This window comes from Heloderma suspectum, chromosome 2 (genome assembly GCF_057233095.1).
Source record: "Heloderma suspectum isolate Gila_16-S chromosome 2, 16-S_ref, whole genome shotgun sequence".
In the NCBI taxonomy this organism is placed as follows: Eukaryota; Metazoa; Chordata; class Lepidosauria; order Squamata; family Helodermatidae; genus Heloderma; species Heloderma suspectum.
In genome coordinates, this window is record NC_139459.1 from 382,327,865 (window position 1) to 382,353,669 (window position 25,805).

At 46.6% G+C, this 25,805-nt stretch overlaps 2 protein-coding genes across 2 annotated transcripts in view; both read left to right on the top strand.

The window, feature by feature from the left end:
* Positions 1-25,805, top strand: part of LOC146356375 (uncharacterized) — a 980,383-nt gene that overhangs the window by 226,356 nt on the left and 728,222 nt on the right. The gene's annotated exons all lie outside the window — the stretch shown is intronic.
* On the top strand, positions 617-25,406 carry LOC146356380 (extracellular calcium-sensing receptor-like). Its single transcript, XM_084840488.1, has 7 exons — positions 617-756; positions 17,309-17,600; positions 19,855-20,082; positions 20,659-20,886; positions 22,379-22,505; positions 24,002-24,257; positions 25,307-25,406. The coding sequence occupies exons 2-7, from the start codon at positions 17,322-17,324 to the stop codon at positions 25,404-25,406; spliced, it is 1,218 nt and encodes a 405-aa protein (XP_084696614.1). The 5' UTR covers positions 617-756; positions 17,309-17,321.

Below are 25,805 nucleotides of genomic sequence, written 5' to 3' on the forward strand. Positions count from 1 at the left end.
AAGCGGGGCGGGAGCGGCAGCCGGTCTTTCGACCGGCTGCCGCCGCCGCCATTGCAATAAAAGAAAGAAAAAAAACGCCCCCTGATAGGCTACGTAACGATTAACGTAGCCTATCACGGCTAGATTTGCAAAGTCAGCCGTGATAGGCTACGTCAATCGTCACGTAGCCTATCACGGGTGACTTTAAAAAAAAAAAAAGTGTGTACAGATAATGGCGGCCCCCGTAGGGAGCCGCCATTCCCGTTCCTTATTTGGTCGCTGTAGTCTACGTAAAGATTTACGTAGACTACGGCGAAAATAAGGGCAACACTATTTGCGTTGCCCTTATTTTCCCTGTAGTCTACGTAAACATTTACGTAGACTACAGCGACTAAATAAGGAACGCGAATGGTGGCTCCCTATGGGGGCCGCCATTAGCGTACGTGCTTTTTTTTTTTAAAGTCACCCGTGATAGGCTACGTGACGATTGACGTAGCCTATCACGGCTGACTTTGCAGATCTAGCCGTGATAGGCTACGTGAATCGTCACGTAGCCTATCAGGGGGCGTTTGTTTTTTTTTTAAAAAAACTTCCGCGTTTGTGGCCGGGCGAGGCGGGAAGCCTCCTCCCCGGCCTGAATTTCGGCCGGGCTGAGGTGGGAAGCCTCCCCCCCGGCCTGAATTTCGGCCGAGGCGGGAAGCCTCCCCCCCCGGCCGGAACTTCGCGGGGGGAGCAGCGAAGAGCCTCCCCCCCACCGCGAACGTCCTTCGAGGACAGGTAAGCGACTTTCGTCCACCCCTAGGTTTTAATGTGTTAACTCCTGGATCTGATGTGTCAGTACAGAGCTGTGGTTGTCAGCACATAATGCAGGACTCATGGCACAAAAGAGTACAAAACTAGCACAGAACTCTGAGATAGGTTTGGAGGTGATATAAGACATGTTTTATCACTAGCCATGCCATACCAGGGGTATATCATTTTTACACTTTGGGTGGAGGCCCAAAAACTTAGGATTTCTGACCCCCCCAAAAAAAAAACCCACACACACAACTAGTACAAACTTTGGAATACGTTCAGAACTGATATGGGAATGTGGAGTTTTTGCCTTCAGCCGGTCCCACCTAAGTCCCACCTAATATGACATTTTCACGCTTTTGGTACCAGCACAAAACTCAGGATGTGTGGCATAAAATAGCCCAAACTAGCCCAAAACATGGGCCTAGATTCCAAGTGATATGACAGGGTGGATATTTCAGCCTCCACCAGGTGATACCTAATGTATTCATCCATCCATCCATCCATCCATCCATCCATTCATCCATTCATTATATTTCTGTACTGCCCAATAGCTGAAGCTCTCTTTTATATGTCTTCTTGATGCTTCAGGCACTGACACAAAACCTGGAAATTGTGTCCCAAAATTGATTTTTTGCCTCTACTAGGCCACACCTAAGCATATGTCACTTTCACACTTTTGGTATTGGCACAAAGCTCAGGATTTCTTGCACAAACTTCCCCAAACTAGTACAAATCATTGGCAAAGATTCTGAGATGATATGACACTGTGGATTTTTTAGTCCTTGCCATGCCATACCTAAGAGTTAGGGATGTCAGAGAATTTCACCACGAATCTCGGGGAGGCTGAATACCAGTGCATTTGGCCCCCCGAAATTGGTGGCAAAATGGTCTGCCCCCCCGCCCCTCCCGGGACGGGACTTACCGTGGGCAAATCTCCCTGGCGGCGGCAGCGGTGGCGGCCGGTCTTCCGACTGGCTGCCGCCACCGCCATTTCCAGTAAAAAAGAAATAAAAAATGATAGGCTATGTAAAGATTTACGTAGCCTATCACGGCTGGATTTTAAAAAAAATACCGTGATAGGCTATGTAAATGTTTACGTAGCCTTAGGGATGGAGGAGAATTTCTCCCCGAAACTTCGGGGGGCCGAGTGCCAATGCATTCGGTCCTCCGAAGGTTCGGGGAGAAATTCTCCGCCACCCCCCCGCCACCCCCCGCCACCCCCCCGGGGTGGGACTTACCTTTTATGAATGTTGCTCCTGGCGGCGGGTCCCGGCGGCAGTTCGGCAGGTCTTCATCAGGGGTGGGGGCGGCAGCCGGTCTTTCGACCGGCTGCCGCTGCCGCCATTACAAGAAAAGTAAAAAAAAACAAAAAACGCCCCTGTGATAGGCTACGTAACGATTAACGTAGCCTACCACGGCTAGATTTGCAAAGTCAGCCATCATAGGCTATGTTAATCGTCAAGTAGCCTATCACGGGTGATTTAAAAAAAAAAAAAAGTGCGTACGCTAATGGTGGCCCCCATAGGGAGCCGCCATTCGCGTTCCTTATTTGGTCCCTGGAGTCTACGTAAAGATTTACGTAGACTACGGCAAAAATAAGGGCAATGCAAATAGCAAATAGTGTTGCCTTTATTTTCGCCGTAGTCTACGTAAATCTTTACGTAGACTACAGGGACCAAATAAGGAACGCGCATGGTGGCTCCCTATGGGGGCCGCCATTTGCGTACGCGCTTTTTTTTTTTTTTTTAAGTCACCCATGATCGGCTACGTGACAATTAACATAGCATATCATGGCTGACATTGCAGATCTAGCCGTGATAGGCTACGGAAATCGTTACGTAGTCTATCACGGGGCTTTTTTTTTTTTTCTTTTGAAGTTCACGGCCGGGGAGACGGGGCGCTTCTCCCCGGCCTGAATTTCGGCCAGGCGAGGCGGGAAGCCTCCCCCCCCGGCCTGAACTTCGGGGGGAGAAGCGAAGCACCTCCCCCCCACCGCAAAGCAAGCTGCGAGACCAGGTAAGTGACTTTCATACATCCCTAGTAGCCTATCACGGCTGAGTAAAAACAAAAAACAAAAACCGCGCATATGCAAATGGCGGCGCCCATGGGCGCCGCCATTTGCGTTCCTTATTTTGGCACATCTAGTGTACGTAAACATTTACGTAGACTCCGGCGAAAATAAGGGAAACGCAAATAGCGTAGATGCTACACTATTTGCGTTCCCCTTATTTTCGACGTAGTCTACGGAAATGTTTATGTAGACTAGACATGCCAAAATAAGGAACGCAAATGGCGGCGCCCATGGGTGCCACCATTTGCATACGCGTGGTTTTTGTTTTTGTTTTTTTACTCAGCCGTGATAGGCTATGTAAATATTTACGTAGCCTATGCCTATCACGGCTGACTGCAGGGACGCAAATGGCGGTGGCTACAGCCACTGCCATTTGCGTTCCCGGCCGGCCAGGATTCGTGGTGGGAGGGACGGGGTGCCTCCCCCCCAGCCAGAATTTCAGGGGGGAGGGACAGGGTGCCCCCTGGCCAGAATTTTGGGGGGGAGGGACGGGGTGCCTCCCCCTCGGCCAGAATTTCAGAGGGAGGGACGGAGCGCCTCCCCCCCACCGCGAATCAATTTCGTCATAAGGTAAGTGACTTTCGTACATTCTTACTAAGGGTATAACACTTTCAAAATTCGGGTGGTAGCACAAAACTCAGGATTTGTGGCAGACCACAGACCAACATTAGCAAACCAACTTGGCAGATGTTTGAAGGAGATTCTAGTTCAGGGGGCTCATAATTACCATAGTCAGTCCAATGGAATAACAAGACAGTCTCAGAATGAGAAAACATGTGGTTTTATTGAGGGAAGTAGCCCTATTAGTTACAGAGCAGTATTCATCTTTTTCGAAGATCTCCAGTGGCATTTACATATATTGAAAGTAACCTCCAAAAAGACCCACATTCAGGGCCAGAACACATAAGTCTACTTCTTGGAATAAAACTCCATAAATTGTCTAAGCATCCTGAAAGTTCATCTCTTTGAGACTGGCCCTATAGTCCCTGGTGGAGTGTTTTCCAGGAGCCATAGGATGGCTTGGGAAACCCTTCCGAGGTCGGAGACAGCACTCCGACTGCAGAAGGGGGAGTCGAGGATCTGACCCCAGACCCCTCCCCATCCTGCTAACAGTGTGGCCCCTCAGATGTTTTTGGACTGCAACTCCCAGCATTCCTCACCATTGGGTAGGGCTGAAGGGACTTAGTCAAACAAGATGTGGAAGCCCACATATTGCGCACCCTGGTATACATCCTAACAGATTTTCTTAATCCTGGCTTTGTTTTGGTCATTCTCCAAGAACACTCAGGCCACATTCACATCCCTCCCTTTGCCAACCCACATCAGAAGATGACACCTCATTAGTGGGTTTTCAAAAACATGTTTATCTCCAGCTCTGCACCTGTGGCTCAAGTCACTCCAAGAGTCCATGAAGACGCAGAGATATTGCTTCCTCTGGTGAATACCAAAAACATCGTAATTCATTCTGATTCTTGCCAAAGCACCAGTGATTTCTGCCTTCTGGAGATTCCCATTGAGACCAATGACCTAAGCAGCAGGACTGAAGGCCATGTCAGGCAACCTCCTGCACTATGCTTGAAAACCTTGGTGTATTAAATAGGTCCTGCACTACCCGTGCTGAGATCCAGGGCAGTCTGGGATGACTATGACTGTGGTGCAGTTTGGTGGAAGTCTCTTTCAGCTCAGAACTCATTGCAATCATAGCGACACTGCAGCCTCACCCTTGCAAGATGTTCCTGGCTTTTTCTGACCAGCTGACTTTGGAGCTGAGAGGTCCAGTCAGAAGGAGCAAGACAGCAGAACCAGCATGGGATCACTGCCACTCTTGCTGCCGCTGTTGCTGCCTCATGCAGCTTGCGAGAAGCAAAAGACAAAATGCCCCTTGGATCCAATCAGAACTCAAAGTGGAGCAGTCAATTACTACCGGCCAGGAGACTACCTCATCAGTGGAGTCTTATCTTCACAATATTTTAAGTATCTCCAGCCATACGACTTTTCCAAGTCCCCTTTCACCAGGGTTGATTGGTAAGTCATGACGATGAAATGCTTCCGAACCTGGACACCCATTGCCCCCATTTACTGGAAATCACCCATATTTCTTCACAGCACTGGTCATCCCTAGTAATTCACTCTCCCTGCTTTGCTCCATAGTTCCAACCAAAAGGACAAACAGAAGGCTTCCCCCTCCATCCCCAGCACAAATGCCTTTTACAAGATCACATATGTACTTGGAGGTATTTGAGTTGCAGCTATTCTGCTGTAAGCAGTGCCAAATACATTACCATCCAATGGAATATTTGTCGAGAAGGTGAACACATAGGCAGCATTCCTTGGTGTGAAAATGGGGGTTGAAACAAGCATCTGCCCACGATGTTTTGGAGAGTATGTGACCTTTATCTTTCCCAGTCCCTATCTGAAGTAACCTTTTGAAAAATATCAGCAGAATGTATGTCCCATATCTGACAATGACTGCAGAATGCATCGTGCGGGGCTGGGGGGGGGGAGGCAATTCTCATTCTTCAGGGCAGGTCTTCTTTACAGCTGGATATGATAGTTTGAGGTAACAGTTTTCAGCTGGAACTGTGTATATATATACACAGTCTGTCTGTGTCTATCTGTATACAGACAGACAGACAGACACACACAGAGACAGACAGACAGACAGACAGATATGTGTGTGCAGCCTGTGGCAAGATATTTCAACTCACCTTCACATAGCCTCTCGGATATACAGTTGTTTCCAATAGAACAAACAAAAGACAATGACATGCTTGACAAAAGAGGGAAATTTCTGGATCTACAGACTCAGAACTCTTAGTCCAAATGGCCTTCATCTGGAGGACAATTTTTAGGTATTATACTTAGCTCAATGTTTTCTCCTAAGGAACTTCTTCTCCAGGCATTCCAAAGTGCTACTCCTGATATCTGTGCATCTTTGTATCAATATATATTTATAGATATATATTTCCAGTTAATAAGTAGTTCATTCAACTGAAAAGTGGAAATGTATACTGTGCTTAGGCAACTGCAGTGCATCCTGGGGACTATGTTTGGGTCTTGTTGGCCACCTCCATAGCCCCACATCCCTTAGACTTCCCCATTATGGTGCTCCTCAGATGATGACACAGGCACATATGATTTGCGGAGAAAGTGAGACACCGATAATGAATCCTTCTGGCAGCCTGATGGTTTGTTTCAGTCAAGGGCTGGACAACGGATGTTGGTTTGGTCCTGCTAGGCCCAAAGGACCACTGGATTCTGCAGGGTCTAGAGTAGCCTTGATGGATTCCGATGGATGCCTGCTGTGGAATAATCCAACTCTCTGCAGGCTTCTTGGGGTTTTGCTGAAATGTAAGCGTCAGCTGAAGTCAGACTTCATCATTGGGTTGATAGTCAGATCCTGATAACTCACTCTTGGAATGTTTGGCAGAATGTGCCTATGTGCTGATGTGCAGTATGTCCTACTGACTGGTTCAACAAACCTGCAGAAATGAAGGGTCCTGCTTACCCTTCCCCCTAGATATGCCTATGTAGGTTCATGCAACTGAGGGGGGGGGAAAGGAAGGGTTCCTCCTGTGCAAGCACCGGGTCATTACTGACCCCTAGAGGGACACCTGCTTATGCTGGCATTTTCATGGCAGACTGTAGCGGGGTGGTTTGCCATTGCCTTCCCCAGTCATGACTACCTTTCCCCCAGCAAGCTGGGTACTCATTTTACTGACCTTGGAAGGATGGAAGGCTGAGTCGACCTGAGCTGGCTACCTGAGACCCGGCTTTCACTGGGATCCAACTCAGGTCATGGGGAGAGTTTGGGTTGCAATACTGCCGCCTACCATTCTGCACCATTGATGTAAAAGATGGGGGCAAGGGATGGGATCTGATTCTGACTCTGATCAGTATATCGAGGTGTTCTGGACCCGTACAATAGCTTCCTCTTCCGTTACATCTTCCTTCTTCTCTGGGATACTTTTTCGATATTTTTTCCATTTCCTCTCCTCCTGGTATGGCTTGAATGGAGATAAGTGGAGCTTTTGCCTGGTTATGCTGATGGGTGTGAAGGCAATGACAGCATCTCTGACCAGCTCTGTTGGATGGCTGGAGATGGATTTCTCTTTTCATACTGGGAGTTTAACAGTGGTCAGCTTATGGGCTGGAAGGAGATGTAGGCCTAAGTTTACGGCTGAAATTGGTTTTCATTGCTTTATGAATAACGTTTTGATAACACCCTCATTAGCCATTTTTATTGTTTCGTTCATTTGTTAAATGCATTCCTATGACCTTCTCTGAACATTTGTAACATTTTCTAAATATGAATACTACTATGTCTCTTTTCAAGTCAATAATATTATTCTCTATAAGAAGATAATTAAAGGGACACAGGGGGGTCCCTTTTAATGAAGGTCAGCTACAAAAGTCAGGTTCGGCCAGGATAATCCACAATGTTCTGCTGCGTATAAAAAGGACACCTGTTGAGCTAATACCTTAAAACCTGGCCTCCGCAGTCTACCTGATGAGGTCCACAATGATGCAAAATTTTAAATAAAATTTGTCACAGGTACAGCAAGTTCAAATGTGTAGCAATGGGCACATTTCTAATTTTCCTCCAAACCACAGCTCCGCACATCATCATTCCTTTCAAATTTTGGTGAGAACTACTCATGTACATTGTTCACACTTGTGAAGGAGGTGCGCCTCTTGTCAGCTTGGTGAAATTCTGAGCAGCAATTTAAAAAATATTAAAGTCTTTCTGTCCCATGAACACCCAAGGCAGCATAGCAGCTCCGTTTGACTCTGAAGCTGGACTGCTGCCGGCACGCCAGTGTTTCCAGAGGAATTCTATATATTACAGAGGGCTTCTGTCTGCCAGGCCTACTCCTTTAGTAATGGGATGTGACCTCAGAATGGGAAACCACACATTGCTACACCGATTGGGACCCTAGCATTGGGGGTGGGTGTTTGGGAGACGTTAAAATTTTGCCCCCCACACTGTAGACGTGATCTGGATCAACTCCACCCCCACATCCCACCCCCCATGCCTCCAAGTTTCATTGCCAAAATGGCATCCTGTTGTAATGCAGATAGGGCAAAGGCATAAAGCCCCCACTCTAGGGTCCTGGTCCATAGGAGCTCTGATGATCTTAGTGTTGAGTAAAACGAGAAAACACCTAGGAACATCTTTAAAGTATGTAGTTTGACCCTCGGAGAATTTGGGAGGGTTGGGGATGGAATGCCCTGGTGCAGGGAGCAGAAGGATCAGGGCCTCACACCAGCTTCCTGAAAGCAGAAATGCAGCACAAGGGCCCTGATCCTTGCTCTTAATTTCTGTTTGGTGGGGAAAGGACATGCAAAGATTGTGTATCTCACTAGGTGTATATTCACACGCTAGTGAACACACTCTGTGTAAGCTCATTAAGATGGTTGTGAGAATCCAGCCCTACTCAATCATTCTCATCATTTGTAAGCTCTCCATGTGAGGAAGGGCAGAGAAGATGAGCTCACTAGCCCCACCCCCTCCCTCACTGTTCTGGTCACTTTCTACATGGGGGTGGGTGACTGTCTGCAGAGGATAATGTCCTCTATGCCTGGAAGTTCTTCCCAAGGCCCCATCCAACTGGGGGATTTACTCCGGTCCTTCTACCCCTCACAAACAATCAGGTCACTTGACGTTTGCCCCTCCCTGTAGCACATGAGTGTTTTCATGCCAGAAATCCACATTTTTTCAAGGTCATTTTGTGATGGATTTTCCAATGAGACCAGTTCAGTGCCGTTTGGGAGTCTGTGTGACCTCAGCTAGCGATCCTGCCTTCAGCCTGCTGGGGGGGATCAGCAGCACTGATAGGAGGAAGGGCAAGTTGCATCATAAGCACTTTCCTGGAGGTGTGCACCAGCGAAGGACCGTGCTTGGTTTTCCCCTCAATGAGCCTTAACGGCCTGCTAAACACGTCTACTCAGAGTCAGGATGCTGCACCTCTGAGGGATGTGAGTTGGCAGGAGGAATCTTCCTTGGAAGGAGGAGCAGCAGAGCAAAGTCCACCGGGGATGGGTGGCAGGAAGAGGAGGAGAGAAAGAGACGGCAGCCACTTGACCCTACAAGCAGCTGGCCCCTTGCTTGTCCCCTCCTGCCTGGCCAAAGAGGGGGCTACGGGGAGGTTATTCTGTGGGGAGGGAGGGATGGCGAAGCCTGCTGTTTCAGATCTGCAAAGGTGCATAGGAGAGGACTTGAAAAGGTGAACAAGCTTTGTTGTCCCCCAAATAAGCATTGACGTCACCACATTGCTTTGCGATGGGTTGAGTCCTTTTGAAATCTCCACGTCTGCACTGAAAACAGGAACTCCTGTTTACTTCCACTGCCCTTAAGAGCAAGAAGCAGAGAGAAGGGGTGGGAAGACAAGAGAATTCAACCTCTCTTTTCCGGAGGAGCGCACAAGCGGACATGTTTACTCAGATGTAATTCTCATTTCCTGCGCTGCGCTTACTGAGCACAGCAGGGAGCAGAGGGAAGAATGGGGAAGGCTTTGCATGACTTTAATGATGCAGCAGGATGCAACAGCAGGGAAGATTGCAAGGAAGTGAGCAAAACAGGCTGCAAAAGGCATGGAAATGCAATGAGCCGCCATTCTGATGCCGCCGCCTGCCCTCCCCACCACCTCCCTGCCAGCCTGCGGCTCTTGTAGACTTTGGCCCCATTGGCTCCTTGGTGGTGGTGGGGCTTGGCGGGGTCCCTGTCTCGAGGCAGGTGGAGGAAGAGAAGGTTTGGGGGTGAGAAATGGCAGGAGGAAATTACCTTGGAATGAGTGATGGCTTTAAAGGTCCTTGTGTTTCCCTGATTGAGCTTTCAGCATGTCGCTTTGACATCTCCACTTCTGCCCTGAGAACAGCCCACTAAACAGGCCAACTCCCATTGACTTCCACTGCATGTCCCCAGCAGGTTGGAGGAATCTGTTGTGTTAAATCTCGCGCAAGACTCCGCCCACGTTTGCCCGAACGTAGTGCCATTTGTGGTCTGCCACGCAGAAGTGGTTCTTTTCTCTTATTTCTGGTATAAACCGCTTGCATTGGCCACATGTACCACAGCAGGATTCAATCTGACTTGATGAAAACACTCCTTTAAATGGAATCACTTTGGAAAACGTCTCTGTGTTGACAGGGCCCAAGATTGTAGAATCCTGATTCTGGAAAGGAAATCTTGATTACCACTAGTTAAATATTCATAATCCCATTTCTCATATAAGTATACGCGTAAGAAAGTGAGAGGGTAGGATTGCCAAGCTTGGAATTATACATTTCCTTTTCAAAAACCAGAGAAATGCAGTGATAAAAAAAATCTGCCAAATCGGGCTCCAAAGACTAAGGGAAACTGGGGGTGCATGGAGGGCAGGTTGTAAACAAGCACAATATCTGACATTGCACACTATCATCACTGATCACAGGCATATCTGTTAGGGCAGTGGTCTCCAAAGTGGGAGATGTAAGTGATGTAATTGTGTTACCTATAAAAATTCTTATAGCTGCACACTTAAAAAACTTGGAAATGGAATTTTCTAACCTGTTTCCAAATCTTCCAAACAGAGCGTTTCAGGGGGGTTTGAATGCGTTCGATAAAAACATAAAAATGCAACACCTTCCGATTAGTTTGCAAGAACACCTGATTGACATCAGGTAAGATGGAAGTTTACTATCTGAATTTGAACAAAACCCTTTGCATCACTGGTGGATGGGATTGAGAAATGTGGATCATGATTTAGTAAGCAGACTAGCTAACGATGCACTTTTTTCATTTGTATCTTTGTAAGGAGTCTTTTTCAGCCATGTTCTTGTTGTTTATTCAGTCAGTTGCTTCCGACTCTTCATGACTTCATGGACCAGCCCACGCCAGATGGGGGTGGACGAAAGTCACTTACCTGTCCTCAAACATTTGCCACAGTGGGGGGGAGGTGCTTCGTTGCTACCCCGCAAAGTTCAGGCCGGGGGGGAGGCTTCCCGCCTTGCCCGGCTGAAATTCAGGCCGGGGAGGAGGCGCCTCGCCTCGCCCAGCCGCGAACTAAACAGTTAAAAAAAAAAAAAAGCCCCCGTGATAGGCTACGTGACGATTAACGTAGCCTATCACGGCTAGATCTGCAAAGTCAGCCATGATAGGCTACGTTAATCGTCACATAGCCTATCACGGGTGACTTTAAAAAAAAAAAAGCGTGTACGCAAATGGCAGCCCCCATAGGGAGCCGCCATTCGCGTTCCTTATTTGGTCGCTGTAGTCTACGTAAATGTTTACGTAGACTACGGCGAAAATAAGGGCAACGCAAATAGCATTGCCCTTATTTTTGCCGTAGTCTACGTAAACATTTACGTAGACTACAGTGACCAAATAAGGAACGGGAATGGCAGCTCCCTATGGGGGCCACCATTATCTGTACGTGCTTTTTTTTTAAAGTCACCCGTGATAGGCTAAGTGATGATTTACGTAGCCTATCACGGCTGACTTTGCAAATCTAGCCGTGATAGGCTACGTTAATCATCACGTAGCCTATCACAGGGGCTTTTTTTTTTCTTTTATTGCAATGGCGGCTGCGGCAGCCGGTCGAAAGATCGGCTGCCGCCCCCGCCCCTGACAAAGACCCGCCGAACCGCCGGCCGGACCCGCCGCCGGGAGGGACATTCGGCAAAGGTAAGTCCCATCCCGTGGGGGGGGGTTGCAGGGTGCGGGGGGGGTGCGGAGAATTTCTCCCCGAAACTTGTTCGGGGGGACGAACACGTTGGCACTCGGCCCCCCGAAGTTTCGGGGAGAAATTCTCCACCATCCCTAACGCCAGAGCTTCCTGTCAGCTGTTGCCACCCCCAGGTCCCCCAAAGTCGAGTCTGTCACCTCCAGAATATCATCCATCCATCTTGCCCTTGGTCGGCCCCTCTTCCTTTTGCCTTCCACTTTCCCTAGTATCAGCATCTTCTCCAGGGTATCCTGTCTTCTCATGATGTGGCCAAAGTACTTCCGTTTTGCCTTTAATATCATTCCCTCAAGTGAGGAGTCTGGCTTTATTTCCTGGAAGATGAACTGGTTTGATCTTGCAGTCCAAGGCACTCTTAGAATTTTCCTCCAGCACCACAGTTCAAAAGCATCTATCTTCCTTCACTCAGCCTTCCTTATGGTCCAGCTCTCGCAGCAATAGGTTACTATGGGGAATACCATTGCTTTAACTATGCGGACCTTTGTTGTCAGTGTGATGTCTCTTCTCTTAACTATTTTATCAAGATTTGTCATTGCTGTCCTCCCAAGAAGTAAATGTCTTCTGATTTCCTGGCTGCAGTCAGCATCTGCAGTAATCTTTGCACCTAGAAAGACAAAGTCTGTCACTGCCTCCACGTTTTCTCCCTCTATTTGCCAGTTATCAATACAGCTGGTTGCCATAATCTTATTTTTTTTGAGGTTGAACTGCAACCCAGCTTTTGCACTTTCTTCTTTCACCTTCATCATGAGGTTCCTCAGCTCCTGCTTGCTTTCAGCCATCAAAGTGGTATCATCTGCATATCGGAGATGGTTAATGTTTCTTCCAGCGATTTTAACTCCAGCTTTCAGCCATGACAGCCATTAAAACCAACTATCAAAATAAGATTAGAAATCAGAAATCAGAAGCAGGCCTTCGAATTGCTGTATCACAGAGCGTTATACCAAGATTTACAAAAATAATGAAGCATAAAATAAGGAACTGCATTCAATCACACTGCTCTCACTAAAAAGTAGTATGAATAATATTCTTTTTAGTGAGACCAAAAAGGGTTTTTATACCATTAATAAATGAAATAAATTATTCTAAACATATTGCTTATTTCATCTTTATTTCATCCTTTTTTAATTTCTATTTTTGTATATGTTTTATAATGTACATAATACAGTTGTGTGTGTATATCATTTATCAATAAATATACATATGTTAGGGGTGCGTACTCAAAAGAGTTTCCCTGAAATGGATGCATGATCAAAAAAGTTTGGAGACCACTGAGTGAGGGCATCTGACTTAGCTTCTAATTTCCTGGCTTTGTGCAGCTTGAGTCAACATTTGTTGTTCAGTCATTCAGTCATGTCCGACTCTTCGTGACCCCATGGACCAAAGCACGCCAGGCCTTCCTGTCCTGCGCACTCTCCCGGAGTGTGCTCAGGTTCATATTCATTGCATCGGTGATGCTATCTAGCCATCTCATCCTCTGCCATCCCCTTCTCCTTTTGCCTTCAATCATCTTTCCCAGCATCAGGGTCTTTTCCACAGAGTTTTCTCTTCGCATTAGGTGGCCAAAATATTTGAGCTTCAGCTTCAGTATCTGTCCTTCCAATGAGCACTCAGGGTTGATTTCCTTTAGGATAGACTGATCTGACCTCCTTGCAGTCCAGGGGACTCGTAAGAGACTTCTCCAGCACCACAGTTCGAAAGCATCAATTCTTCGGCGCTCAGCCTTCCTTATAGTCCAGCTCTCACAGCCATACATTACTACTGGGAAAACCATAGCTTTGATTAGACGGACCTTTGTTGGCAAGGTGATGTCTCTGCTTCTTACTATGCTGTCTAGGTTTGCCATAGCTTTCCTCCAAAGGAGCAAGCATCTTGTAATTTCATGGCTACAGTCACCATCTGTGGTGATCTTGAAGCCCAAGGAAGTAAAATCTGTCACTACTTCCATTTCTTCCCCTTCTATATGCCAGGAAGTGATGGGGCCAGATGCCATGATCTTCATTTTTTTAATGTTGAGTTTCAAACCAGCTTTTGCACTCTCCTCTTTCACCCTCAACAAGAGGCTCTTTAGATCCTCTTCACTTTCTGCCATTAGGGTGGTATCGTCTGCATATCGGAGGTTGTTGATAATTCTCCCAGCAATCTTAATTCCGACCTCTGATTCATCCAACCCGGCATTTCTCATGATGTACTCCGCATGTAAGTTAAATAAGCAGGGTGACAATATGCAGCCTTGTCGTACTCCTTTCCCAATTTTGAACCACTCGGTTGTTCCATGTCTGGTTCTTACTGTTGCTTCTTGACCCTCGTACAGGTTTCTCAGGAGACAGGTAAGGTGGTCTGGTACTCCCATCACTTTAAGAATTTGCCACAGTTTGTTGTGATCCACACAATCAAAGGCTTTAGCATAGTCAATGAAGCAGAAATAGACATTTTTCTGGAATTCTCTTGCTTTCTCCATGATGCAGCGAACGTTGGCGATTTGATCTCTAGTTCCTCTGCCTCTTCGAAACCCAGCTTGTACTTCCGGTAGTTCTCGGTTCGCATACTGCTGAAGCCTAGCTTGTAGGATTTTGAGCATCACCTTGCTGGCATGTGAAATGAGCGCAATTGTGCGGTAGTTTGAACACTCTTTGGCGTTGCCCTTCTTTGGAATTGGAATGTTAACTGACCTTTTCCAGTCTTGCGGCCATTGCTGAGTGTTCCAAATTTGCTGGCATATTGAATGCAGCACTTTAACAGCATCATCTTTTAGGATTTTAAATAGCTCATCTGGAATACTGTCATCTCCGCCAGCTTTGTTGTTACTAATGCTTCCTAAGGCCCACTTGAGTTCACTCTTGAGGATGTCCGGCTCAAGTTCAGTGACCGCACTATCATGGCTGTCAAGGACAATACTATCATGGCTATCAAGGACATTAAGAACTTTCCTGTATAGTTCTTCTGTGTATTCTTGCCACCTCTTCTTAATCTCATCTGCTTCTGTGAGGTCCCTGCCTTCTTTGTCCTTTATCATGCCCGTCTTTGCACAAAACGTTCCCTTGAGATCTCCAATTTTCTTGAAGAGATCTCTAGTCTTTCCCATTCTGTTGTTTTCCTCGATTTCCTTGCAGTGTTCATTTAAGAAGGCCTTCTTGTCTCTCCTTGCTATTCTCTGGAACTCTGCATTCAGTTGGATATATCTTCCCCTTTCTCCCTTGCTTTTTGCTTCCCTTCTTTCCTCAGCTACTTGTAAAGCCTCATCAGACAGCCACTTGGCTTTCTTGCATTTCTTTTTCTTTGGGATGGATTTCATTGCTGCCTCCTGAACAGTGTTACGGACCTCCGTCCAGAGTTCCTCAGGCACTCTGTCTATCAGGTCTAATCCCTGAAATCTATTCCTCACCTCCACTGTATATTCATCAGGGATATGATTAAGGTCATACCTGAATGGTTTAGTGGTTTTCCCTACATTCTTCAATTTAAGCTGAAATTTTGCTAGAAGCAGCTCATGATCTGAGCCACAGTCAGCTCCAGGTCTTGTTTTTACTGACTGTATGGAGCTTCTCCATCTTTGGCTGCAAAGGACATAATCAATCTGATTTTGATATTGACCATCTGGTGATGTCCATGTGTAGAGTCGTCTGTTGTGCTGTTGGAAAAGAGTGTTTGCTATGATCAGCGTGTTCTCTTGGCAAAACTCTATTAGCTTTTGTCCTGCTTCATTTTGTACTCCAAGGCCATGCCTGCCTGTTATCCCGGTGATTTCTTGACTTCCTACTTTAGCATTCCAATCCCCTATGATGAAGAGGACATCTTTTCTTGGTGTTAGTTCTAGAAGGTGTTGGAGGTCTTCATAGAACTGATCAACCTCAGCTTCTTCGGCATCAGTGGTTGGGGCATAGACTTGAATTACTGTGATGTTGAATGGTTTGCCCTGGATTCGTACTGAGATCATTCTATCATTTTTAAGATTGTACCCCAGTACTGCTTTTCCCACCTTATTGTTGAGTATGAGTGCTACTCCATTTCTTCTAAGGGATTCTTGGCCACAGTAGTAGATATGATAGTCACCTGAATTAAATTCGCCCATTCCTGTCCATTTTAGTTCGCTGATTCCCAAGATGTCGATGTTCAATCTTGCCATCTCATGTTTGACCACCTCCAGCTTACCTTGATTCATTGGTCTGACATTCCAGGTTCCTAAACAATATTGTTCTTTACAGCATCGGATTTTCTTTTCACCGCCAGACACATCCACAGCTGAGTGTCCTTTCGGGTTTGGCCCAGCCGCTTCACTCTTTCTGGCGCTACTTGGAAATACCCTCCGCTCTTCCCCAGTAGCATATTGGACACCTTCCGACCTGAGGGGCTCATCTTCCGGCGTCATATCTTTTAGCCTTGTGATACGTTCCATGGGGTTTTCTTGGCAAGAATACTGGAGTGGGTTGCCATTTCCTTCTCCAGTGGACCACATTTTGTCAGAACTCTCTGCCATGACCTGTCCGTCTTGGGTGGCCCTGCACGGCATAGCTTATGGCTTCACTGAGTTACGCAAGCCCCTTCGCCACAACAAGGCAGTGATCCATGAAGGGGTGAGTCAACATGAGGGAGCCCTAACTCTGCTCTTAAGCTGTTAGGGTTTTGCAATCTTTATACTGTATAAGAAAGATTCTTATATAAGAAAGACGGAAAGACCAACAGCAGAGTATTAAAAAAAATATGTATTTTAAAATTTAAGATGCATGTTTTATCTCCCACCCTCATGAGTAGCTGTGCTGTTAAATGGACATCAGGAGTACCAGTTTGCAATGCCTGCAGAGGAAAGTTCCTTAGGAGAAAAAAATTGAGTTATGATTTTGTAATTCTTAACTATTGTCCTCCAGATTAAGGCTATTTTGGCTAGGAGTTTTCAGTCTATATATCCAGAAATTTTCATTCTATATATGTGTGTGTGTGTGTGTGTGCGCACGCACGTGCACATACGCGCATGTGTGTGCACATGCACACACACACATGCATTAAGAAGTTTCTCTTCTCTCAGGCATTTGACAGCATCTGATGAGTTTGTAATCAGGTCTTGGATTTCTCCTATGGTTGCTTATAATTGTTTGAGAGTATGTTGTCTGGACAGTGTCCAACTGTGTCACTCCGTCAGCACAAATGACAATCCACCATCAGAAATTAAGTTCCGAACTACGCGCAAGGGAAGAATCCAACCAAAGTTACAGTTGCGTGAGTGTAGTTGTGCAAACAGTTTCGGATTATGCTTGTGCAATGTATTGTGTCACCTGTTGTGCAACTGGCTGTACAACCCATGGGGCATTCTGCTTCAGGCATGCAAGTGCTTGCACCCATTTTGCAACAGGATGTGAAACCCCTTAGAGACCATTGCACAACTACTTTGCACCTGCTTTGGAACCAGAAAAATTCAGCAGAGCTCTGCTAGAGGTATTTGAGTTTGCGGAGCATCACAGTTGGATGCTGTCCTCTGTGTACATGCTGTCTGTTCATATGACTTTATGTGAATGGTTATTCACTTTGTATGATGTATTTTAATTTAAAAAAAAAATGCCCCAAGAGTTTCAGTTACTTGAAGGCTGTGGATGGCCCTGTCCAGGAATGTAGCATGGTTTACAGTCTTCGTTTTTTAAAAACAACAACAACAGCAAATGGATATTTATTTACATTAGAAACTGTTATTTCAGGGTAGGCTCTTTTGAGATTGTGCCTGATCTCTTTTCATTTCATTTATTCTTTTCAGTTTGCTAGAGCCAATGTACTGGCATATCCTGTCCTTCCTGTTTGCCATTCAGGAGATCAATCAGACTCCCAGGCTCTTACCCAACATCACCCTGGGCTACGACATCTATAAGTCCTATTTTGATGGAAGAACCACTTCCTATGTGATGCTACAGCTGCCTGCTGGTGGGGAAAGCAGTCTTCCAAACTACAGCTGTGGGAGAAAGAATCACCTGCTGGCTGTCCTTGAAGGGGCTGAATCTGACCTCTCCATCCTGATTTCAACCATGTCGGGCATCTACAAAATCCCACAGGTATGAATTGGGAGTAGAAAGGATGCCAAGTGCATAGAAATGTGAACTGAGCAGTTGCTTCACTCGGATTCAGCTTCAAGGTGCCTCTGCCCATTGGGGAAGCTGGTCCTCTGGAGTGTTTGCTGGAGGTGGGTAGTGGCAGTGGTGGAGCTTTGGAATGGGAGCCAGGACATCAAAAGTGCATTTGGAGGAGGATCATAATCAGCTCTGGTGCCAGGGGTTGGAATCGCTGGGCACACAACCCTTCAAATCCCAACTTCTCATCATTTGGTGGCATTGGGATGGAACATGGAAGCAGAGCCAAGCCAGCATTTGGCTCCCAGATGCACTTTTCAGCTACCATGCTAATTACAGATTTAAGAATCTCCCAGGGCTCATCCTGACTTCCTGGGGTTCTTACGCGTTTGTTGAAAAGTTTCCTATCTCCTATCTGTAGCTGAAGTTACACTACAACATAAGGAAGTCGGCACGTTGCACATGACGACCAGGGAGGAGCTAAAGCAGGGGTGGGCAACATGGATACAACCCTCACCTGGTCACTGCCATGATTCTGCTGCTGCATTTCCCCACAGCCTGCCAGCCTGATTATGCTGAGAAACATGGCGAGCGCTCCCCGCACACTTTTCTTTCCCAGCAGAATCACTTGGAGTTGAGTCTAACTTGTCCCATTCATTTCAATGGGTCTACTCTAAGTAGGATTTTTGTTGGGCTCTACCCTTGGATTTCAGCCATGTGACTCGTTTGGATGATAATGATGGGTTTTAGCCCCCACAGGCTTCCCCTGAGCTAATGCACCCCCCAAATGCATGCTACCTCCAGTATCAGAGGCACTATACCTATGTACACCAGTTCCTTGGGGATGTGGGAGGGTGGTAGTGTTGCACTCCTGTCATGCTCTGGTTTCCACATGGGCACTGGTTGGCCCCTATGGGAACAGAATGCTGGACTAGACGGATGCTTGGTGTGATCCAGTATGGCTCTTCTTATGTTCCTATGATCTCCTTATGATGTTACTCAATGCTGAATGAAAGGTGCACCCCCAGAGACTTTTCTGCTCACGTTGTCAATTCATCACTGTAATACCTGAATGAGGCTCTAGCGTGTCCCCCAAACAGTTTCAGGAACAAAGCTGTGTGTGGGAGGGCTTAATATTCCCTGTACGATGGGCTCACTTGAGGCAAGGAGCAAGTTCAACCTACATCTAAAGGTGTCTTCAGCTGTAAAGCTCTACTTTATTTTGGGTGAGTGAAAGCTTAGCCTTCGGTCTTAGGGAGAGCCCTTGGGATGCTGTTGTTTTGAGACTGGGTGGAGTAGCTTGGTTTCCACTGACAAAGAACCCCGTGTACTTCTTTGGCAAGTCACACAAAGAATGGCTGCACCAAAAGGGATCCTTCAGGTATATTGACACCCCACCTCAACATATACCCCACACCTATCAAAGTGACATGCATTTTGTTAGATATTTATAATTTCCAGTAAACAATTATTTCATCTATATTTTGATTGATTGATTGATTTACAATAGATTAAAAAAAATGGTATGAACATTAAAGCAAAATGAGAACTGTGCAGAATAAAACCATCTTAAAAACCAGCACCAGAATGAAACAAAACCAATCAATATCCTCAAAAACACCCATGTTAAACACTAGTCTTTCCTTTTCCTCACTAGATGAGTTATAGCTTTGTTGCACATGTTCCTAATGATAAAACCCAGTTTCCTTTTGTCTACCGGATGGCACCAAGGGAAGAAACCCAGTACCCGGGGATCATCCAGCTTCTCCTGTTTTTCGGGTGGACGTGGATTGGACTCTATGCTCCAGACACTGACAATGGAGAAGGGTTCATGAGGGCCATGACACCCCTCATGATACGTCATGGGATTTGTGTGGCATTCTCAAAAAGACTGCCACGAAATGTCTTGTACCAAATGTCTGAGAATGAACTACCTGTTATGTGGGGAACAGTCAAAGTAATGGTTTTCTATGTGGACTCTCACTATGGCTTTTCTCCAATTATCCTCATCCAACATACCCTTGAAAAGAAACAAACTGGGGCAAAACTCTGGATCACAACAACTTTTCAGGACATCAACATGATCTTGTCTGATAAACCTCACTTCTTTCCATTCCTCCATGGTTCTTTGTCCTCCATAATGAAGTCCCCTCAAAGGACAAAATATGACTACTACGAACCAGTTTCTTTAGCTACTAAACAGCTTTGGCAAACAGCCTTTCACTGTTTCTATTCGAAGCATGTGTTATCCAAGAGAAGTTGGACAAGATGCACAGAGAAAGAGCAACTGGACATGCTGTCCCAGGAGGAGATAGAGAGAACCCTGTCTCAAGACAGCTTCAGTACATACAACAGTGTCCAAACTGTGGCACATGCCTTAGATGCTGCATATTCATCCCGATCGAAACAGATGTTGATGGTGGGTGGAGGAGGCAGGCTGGAACATCAAAGGCTGCAGCCATGGCAGGTATTCCCTTCTCTTTTTACAACACCACTTCCAGTGGAGGCTGGTGGCTCCTATTTCTGTGGGGCTGTGAATCTGCTCTGGGTTCCAATCAGAAGAGGTCCAACCTCTAAAGGAGTTATCCAAAGTTCTGGACCCTGTCCCCAAATGGGTGCAGCACCTTGGATAGCTGCTGTAGAGTTCTGATTCTGACTGAAACCCAGTGCAGATTGACAGCCCCATTGAAATAGCACTTAGAAGCCTCCACTGACAGCCTCAAAAGGCAAAAGATTCAGGATGGAAATGACTGAGCCTGTGTTAAAGCACATAATCATGCCTATGATGTGGCAGTGCCAGCAACAAACAGAGCTTACTTTGTGTCCTCCTTTGCCTCCTCAAGTAGCCTCCCTGGGGAGTTTTTCTGCACACTCCTAAAACGGTCCCCTGGACCCCTCAGGATGTGATGGTGATCTTATTTGAACTACATTGAGGATAAAATCATGTGTCTCTTGGCAGTAAATTGATACTGTCCTTGTAGCAGATTCACTTGGGGTGTTTTGATGCTTTTGAAAAGCTGTCTGTTTTTTCCTCTCATTCTAGCTTCACACTTTTTTAAGATATGTCCAGTTTTCTAACACTTCTGAGAGCAAACTGTATCTGGATGAGCGTGGGGAGCTGGAAGCTGACTTTGAATTCATTAACTGGGTGCTCTTTGCCAATTCAACTCGAGGTAGAGTGAAAATCGGGAGTATAAAGAGACAAGGATCCACAGACAGAAAGCTCACCATTCACCCAGAAACCATTGTGTGGCCCAGGTATTTTAATCAGGTAGGGGAAATAAATTAGTTCCATATGGGGGGCTTGTGGCATCTGTTAATCTCTAATAATATGAGGTTAATGCATATAATGATGTGCCTAGTAGGGCTGTGCACCACTTCGGCCTGAGGCCCGAGTCAGAACAGGCTGGTTTGGGCCACTTCAGACCCCTTCCGAGGTGAATCGGAGGGTGCACAAAATGACCTGGCGTGGGTCGGGGCTCTCTGAAGAGCTCGGGGCACTTCAGCACCTCTGGCCCAGCTTCGCCAGCGCATCCAGGTCCGTAACGGAGGCTCCCATGACCATAATCGTTGCCGTCGTCGCCACTCCCACCTCCAAGGCAGGAGGAGGAGGCAGTAGTGGAGAAGAAGGAGGCATCAGCAGCTGCAGCCCAGATAATGAGCTGGGGCTTTGCTCAGGGGCCTCAGGCTGGCCACAGAGCTGGATTCAGCAATCTAGAATCCTGCTTTGAGTTTGGGGCCGAATCGGGTTGGGGCCCCACTGAATCAGCCAGAGCTGAATGGTGGCTGCCTCAGAAGCCACAAACGGGCTTCTGACTCAGATTGGGGGATCCCTGCACAGCCTTAGTGTGCAGTGATCACTCTTCACTGTTGTGTTTTATGCTTGCTTTTCTATTTCTCTTGTTAGTTCTGTTTTGCATTGGGGAAAGCAATCCTATGGCCCCTAGACAGTGCCTAGACAGCCATAGGATTTTGTGATTTCTGGGAACCACAATCCCTGCCCCCTCCCCCTCCCCTGCCATCTCATACCTGGCAGTGTTTTCTCCATCTCCATGCTTGTAACTACTGCATGGAGCAGGGGAAAAGGGAGTGTTCCCAGAGACAGGGAGGGGAGGAGACCACAGATGCACCATTATGCTTATTTATTTATTTATTTATTTATTTATTTATTGCATTTATACCCCACCTTTTTTCCTCTTGCAAGGAGCCCAAGGAGGCTTACATTGTCCTCCTCCTCTCCATTTTATCCTCACAACAACAACCCTGTGAGGTGGGTTGGGCTGAGAGTCTGTGACTGGCCCAAAGTCACCCAGTGAGCTTCCTATGCATCATCCAGACTCCTCGCCCCATGCCCAGAAGCCCCTAGCTAGACAACCAAAAGCAGCCATCTAGCTGCAAAGGCAGGGCATCCAGAGCTCAGAGTAGAGGATCCCCTCCATGGCCCACCTGCTCTGCATTGGGTAGTCGGCCACCTCTGAGTTCAGACATCGCTGACTTTCCCAATAGGATTGCACCATTTGTTTATTTCGTTATTGTGTCTCTCACCTTTCAGGTTTGCACTCTGTGTTCAATCTCGTTATGTAGTAAAAAGTGTGATATCAATGTTGAAATGAACAAATGAACATCCAAAGAGCATCCTGGGGTCACTTTAGGTCAATGGGACTAGAGATCTCATCGGGTCCTTTCCCAACTCTTAGATTCATTTCCATAGAAACAAACACTCCTAAAATGTCTTGCTTTCTGCTCATTCTCTTTATCGCTAGACTGTGCCTCGTTCCAGGTGTACCGAGAGCTGTCACCCTGGATATGCCAAGGAGATCCAGGAAGGAGAGCCACCTTGCTGCTATGCTTGCGCTCCATGTGCAGAAGGGACAATCTCTACTCAAGAAGGTGGGTGACCTCAGAGGAAAGGCTGTTCCCTTGGGAAATAGAGCAAATATTTGAGTTTGGCTTTTTGCCTCAACACCACATTTGTAATCAAAGGCTCTCTTCTGGATCCCCCTGCCATCTGGAATGAGGGTACTGGGGACCTGATAGAGGGCCTTTTCGGTTGTGGCACCCCACTAATGGAATGCCCTCCCCAGGAAGGCTCATCAACTGAGATTCCATTCAAGTGCCAGGTGAAGATGCCTTTATTTGCCCAGCCATTTCAGCCCATAGAGTGAATCTGGTTTTAATCACGGGTTGCTCTGTTCTACCACATTTTGATGCTGTTGTTCTTTGTTTTGTTTTGTTTTAAATTAATGGGCTGATTGATTAATTGAGCTTCTTATCCTATCATTTCTTTTTCAGGCTTGTAAATCATCCTAACATGATGATGTTTGTAACTCATCCTATCAAAGCTGCTGCACCCATTTTAGGGATTGAGTCCAACACTTTGATAGCTCCTTCAGAGTGCTGGCTGGTAGTGACTGAAATGCTGAGCACATTTACAGCTCCAGCAAAATCAGAGCCATCAGCCTTCATTGTGCACAATGCACCCTCTTTTCCTTGGTTTAAGGCACCCCCCACAAGAAAGCACTGTAGTTAACGTGACTGGGGCAGGGATGTCATTAAGACATAGGCCAGTCTACCAGTCTTTAGAGAGAAGTTTCTGTAATGTACTGTGATTCTGTGGCAGACATGCAGGTGTTCCTTGGCAGAAAAGGGGATGTGAAAATGGTATAAGCTGAAGATGCAAAGTTTGGAACCCTGTGCCCCACAACAACCCCCCAACTCTCTGTTGATCAGACCACTCTCCTGTCCAGTCACGATTCATCTTTGTATACCTGTAAACCCCTTCAGCAAAATTTTCCAGGAAAGGGAAAGATAAGAAGACTTTATGAAGGATTGCTACTCTGGGTTTGAAACTTAGGGAACAGCACTTGGAAGTAGCCAGAATAATGATGGAGGTGACATGTTGGGCTTCGACAGGGGAGTTCCAAGTTCAAATCCCTGCTCAGAGACAGGACTTACTGCTTTGGCGTGATTGTTATGACTTAGATAAAAAGTAGGATAACCACATAGATACTACCCTGAAATATTGTTTAGCTACATGCAGCTGCTACTCTGTCTTTGAACAAAATAGGAACCTGTCTTTACACCAAATCAACTCATCTAGCACAGCTTTGTGTAATCTGACTTGCAGGAGCCCCATGATCCCTCACAACACTTTCCTGGCCACGCAACCTGAGATCCTGCTTTTGTGATGAGGACACAGATTGTATCTCCTGACCACAATGCTGGTCCTCTACCAAAGAACAGTGGTCTCTCTCCCGCACCTGCTACAGATTCTGCTTTCCTGAATTCTCCCACGTCCCATCCTTGCTCAAAATGTAAGAGAACACCAACCGTTCTGGATGCATACCTGATCTTGGTCATCCTGAGGTGACTCTTCTTCTTTTCAGATGCAGACCAGTGCACCAAGTGTTCAGAAGATCAGCATCCAAACAAGGACCAAGATCAATGTGTCCCCAAGGATATAACTTTTCTATCCTATAACGAAACATTGGGGATCCTTCTGACTTCTTTTGTTCTATTCTTATCCCTAACATCAGGTTTCATTTTAGTAGTCTTCATTAAATTCCTCAAAACTCCAGTTGTCAAATCAAATAACCGGGACCTCTCCTACATTCTCCTGATCTCCCTCTTGCTTTCCTTCTTGTCCTCCTTCCTATTCATCGGCTGGCCAAAGAAAGAGACCTGCCTTCTCCGACAAACTGCCTTTAGCATCATCTTCTCTGTTGCCGTCTCTTCAGTGTTGGCCAAAACGATCACTGTGGTGCTGGCCTTCCTGGCCACAAAGCCAGGGAACAAGGTCAGGAGATGGCTGAGGAAGAGTCTTGCATACTCCATAGTAATTTCTTGTTCCAGCATCCAGGTTGTCATCTGCTCCATCTGGCTGGGAATCTCTCCACCCTTCCCTGACAATGACATGCACTCTCAGCCTGGACAGATTATCCTGCAATGCAATGAAGGATCTGTGATGATGTTCTATACTGCTCTTGGCTACATGGGCTTCCTGGCTGCTATCTGCTTCACGGTGGCTTTCCTAGCCAGGAAGCTGCCTGGGGCCTTCAATGAAGCCAAGCTGATCACCTTCAGCATGCTGGTCTTTTGCAGTGTTTGGGTTTCCTTTGTGCCCTCCTACATGAGCACAAAGGGCAAATACATGGTAGCTGTGCAGGTCTTCTCTATCTTGGCCTCCAGTGCTGGCTTACTGGGCTGCATCTTTCTTCCCAAGTGCTACATTATTTTACTGAGACCTGACCTGAATTGCAAGGAGCATCTCATGATGAAAACCACCCATAGCATCTGATCTTTAATACTAGAGATGGGTTAGAATTCTGGACCGACCAGGATCAGATAAGAACCATAACATAACTTCTGGTGGGGGCAAGTATGGAAGGTTTCCATGCCTTTGGTTTCCAATGGGATCCAGGTAGATCCAGAAATACTGGGCAGCCTTCCTTGCAAGAAGAGGGAACTCTCAAAAAATTGGCACCTTTTTGTTTTGGGGTCACATCGCTCTAACTGTGAAGAAAGGAAAAGTGTGTGCTCCTTTGTTAGTTGAGGAGAGAAAGATGCATGATTGAGGCCCATGGTCTGCTTTTCAAAGAAAGCTATGGATTCGGAAGTTCTCAAAGACTTCAGGGCTGGTCTTGAAAGCCGGACCTATGTGCCAGGGCCAAACTCCTTCCTCTTTTTGTCAGCTCATATCCTGGCAAGGGGAGGGAACTGTCGGCCTGGTCTCACCTGTGTTTCAGTAGCATCACCACCACTGCAGAGGGCCAGGGTGGATCACTCCAGTAGCTCAGCAGGGATCAGGGGATACAAGGAGCCAACAAGGTCTCTCTGCTGACTCTGACCTGTTCCAGAGGCTGAGCCATTTGTGCAAACTGAGCTGCTGATCCTTCTGCTTTAACACCTGAGGGACAAGGCATTTTCCTCAGGGCCAGCATATCCTTCCCACATCTACTTCCATCACTGTTGGCATGATGATCGAATGCATTACTCAAACATATTTCTTCATTTGGAGGCAGGAAGGGAGGTGGGCAAAGTGCCATTTCAATCCAAGCTCATTTTAATCCATCTCTATTTTCTCCAGCATCCCTACGTGGAAGGTCCACATTAGCCTCCGGGGTGGGTTGAGGGGTCCCTGCACAGCTCTAGCATATTTATCTGACTTGTAAGCTGCCTTGGCAGACATTT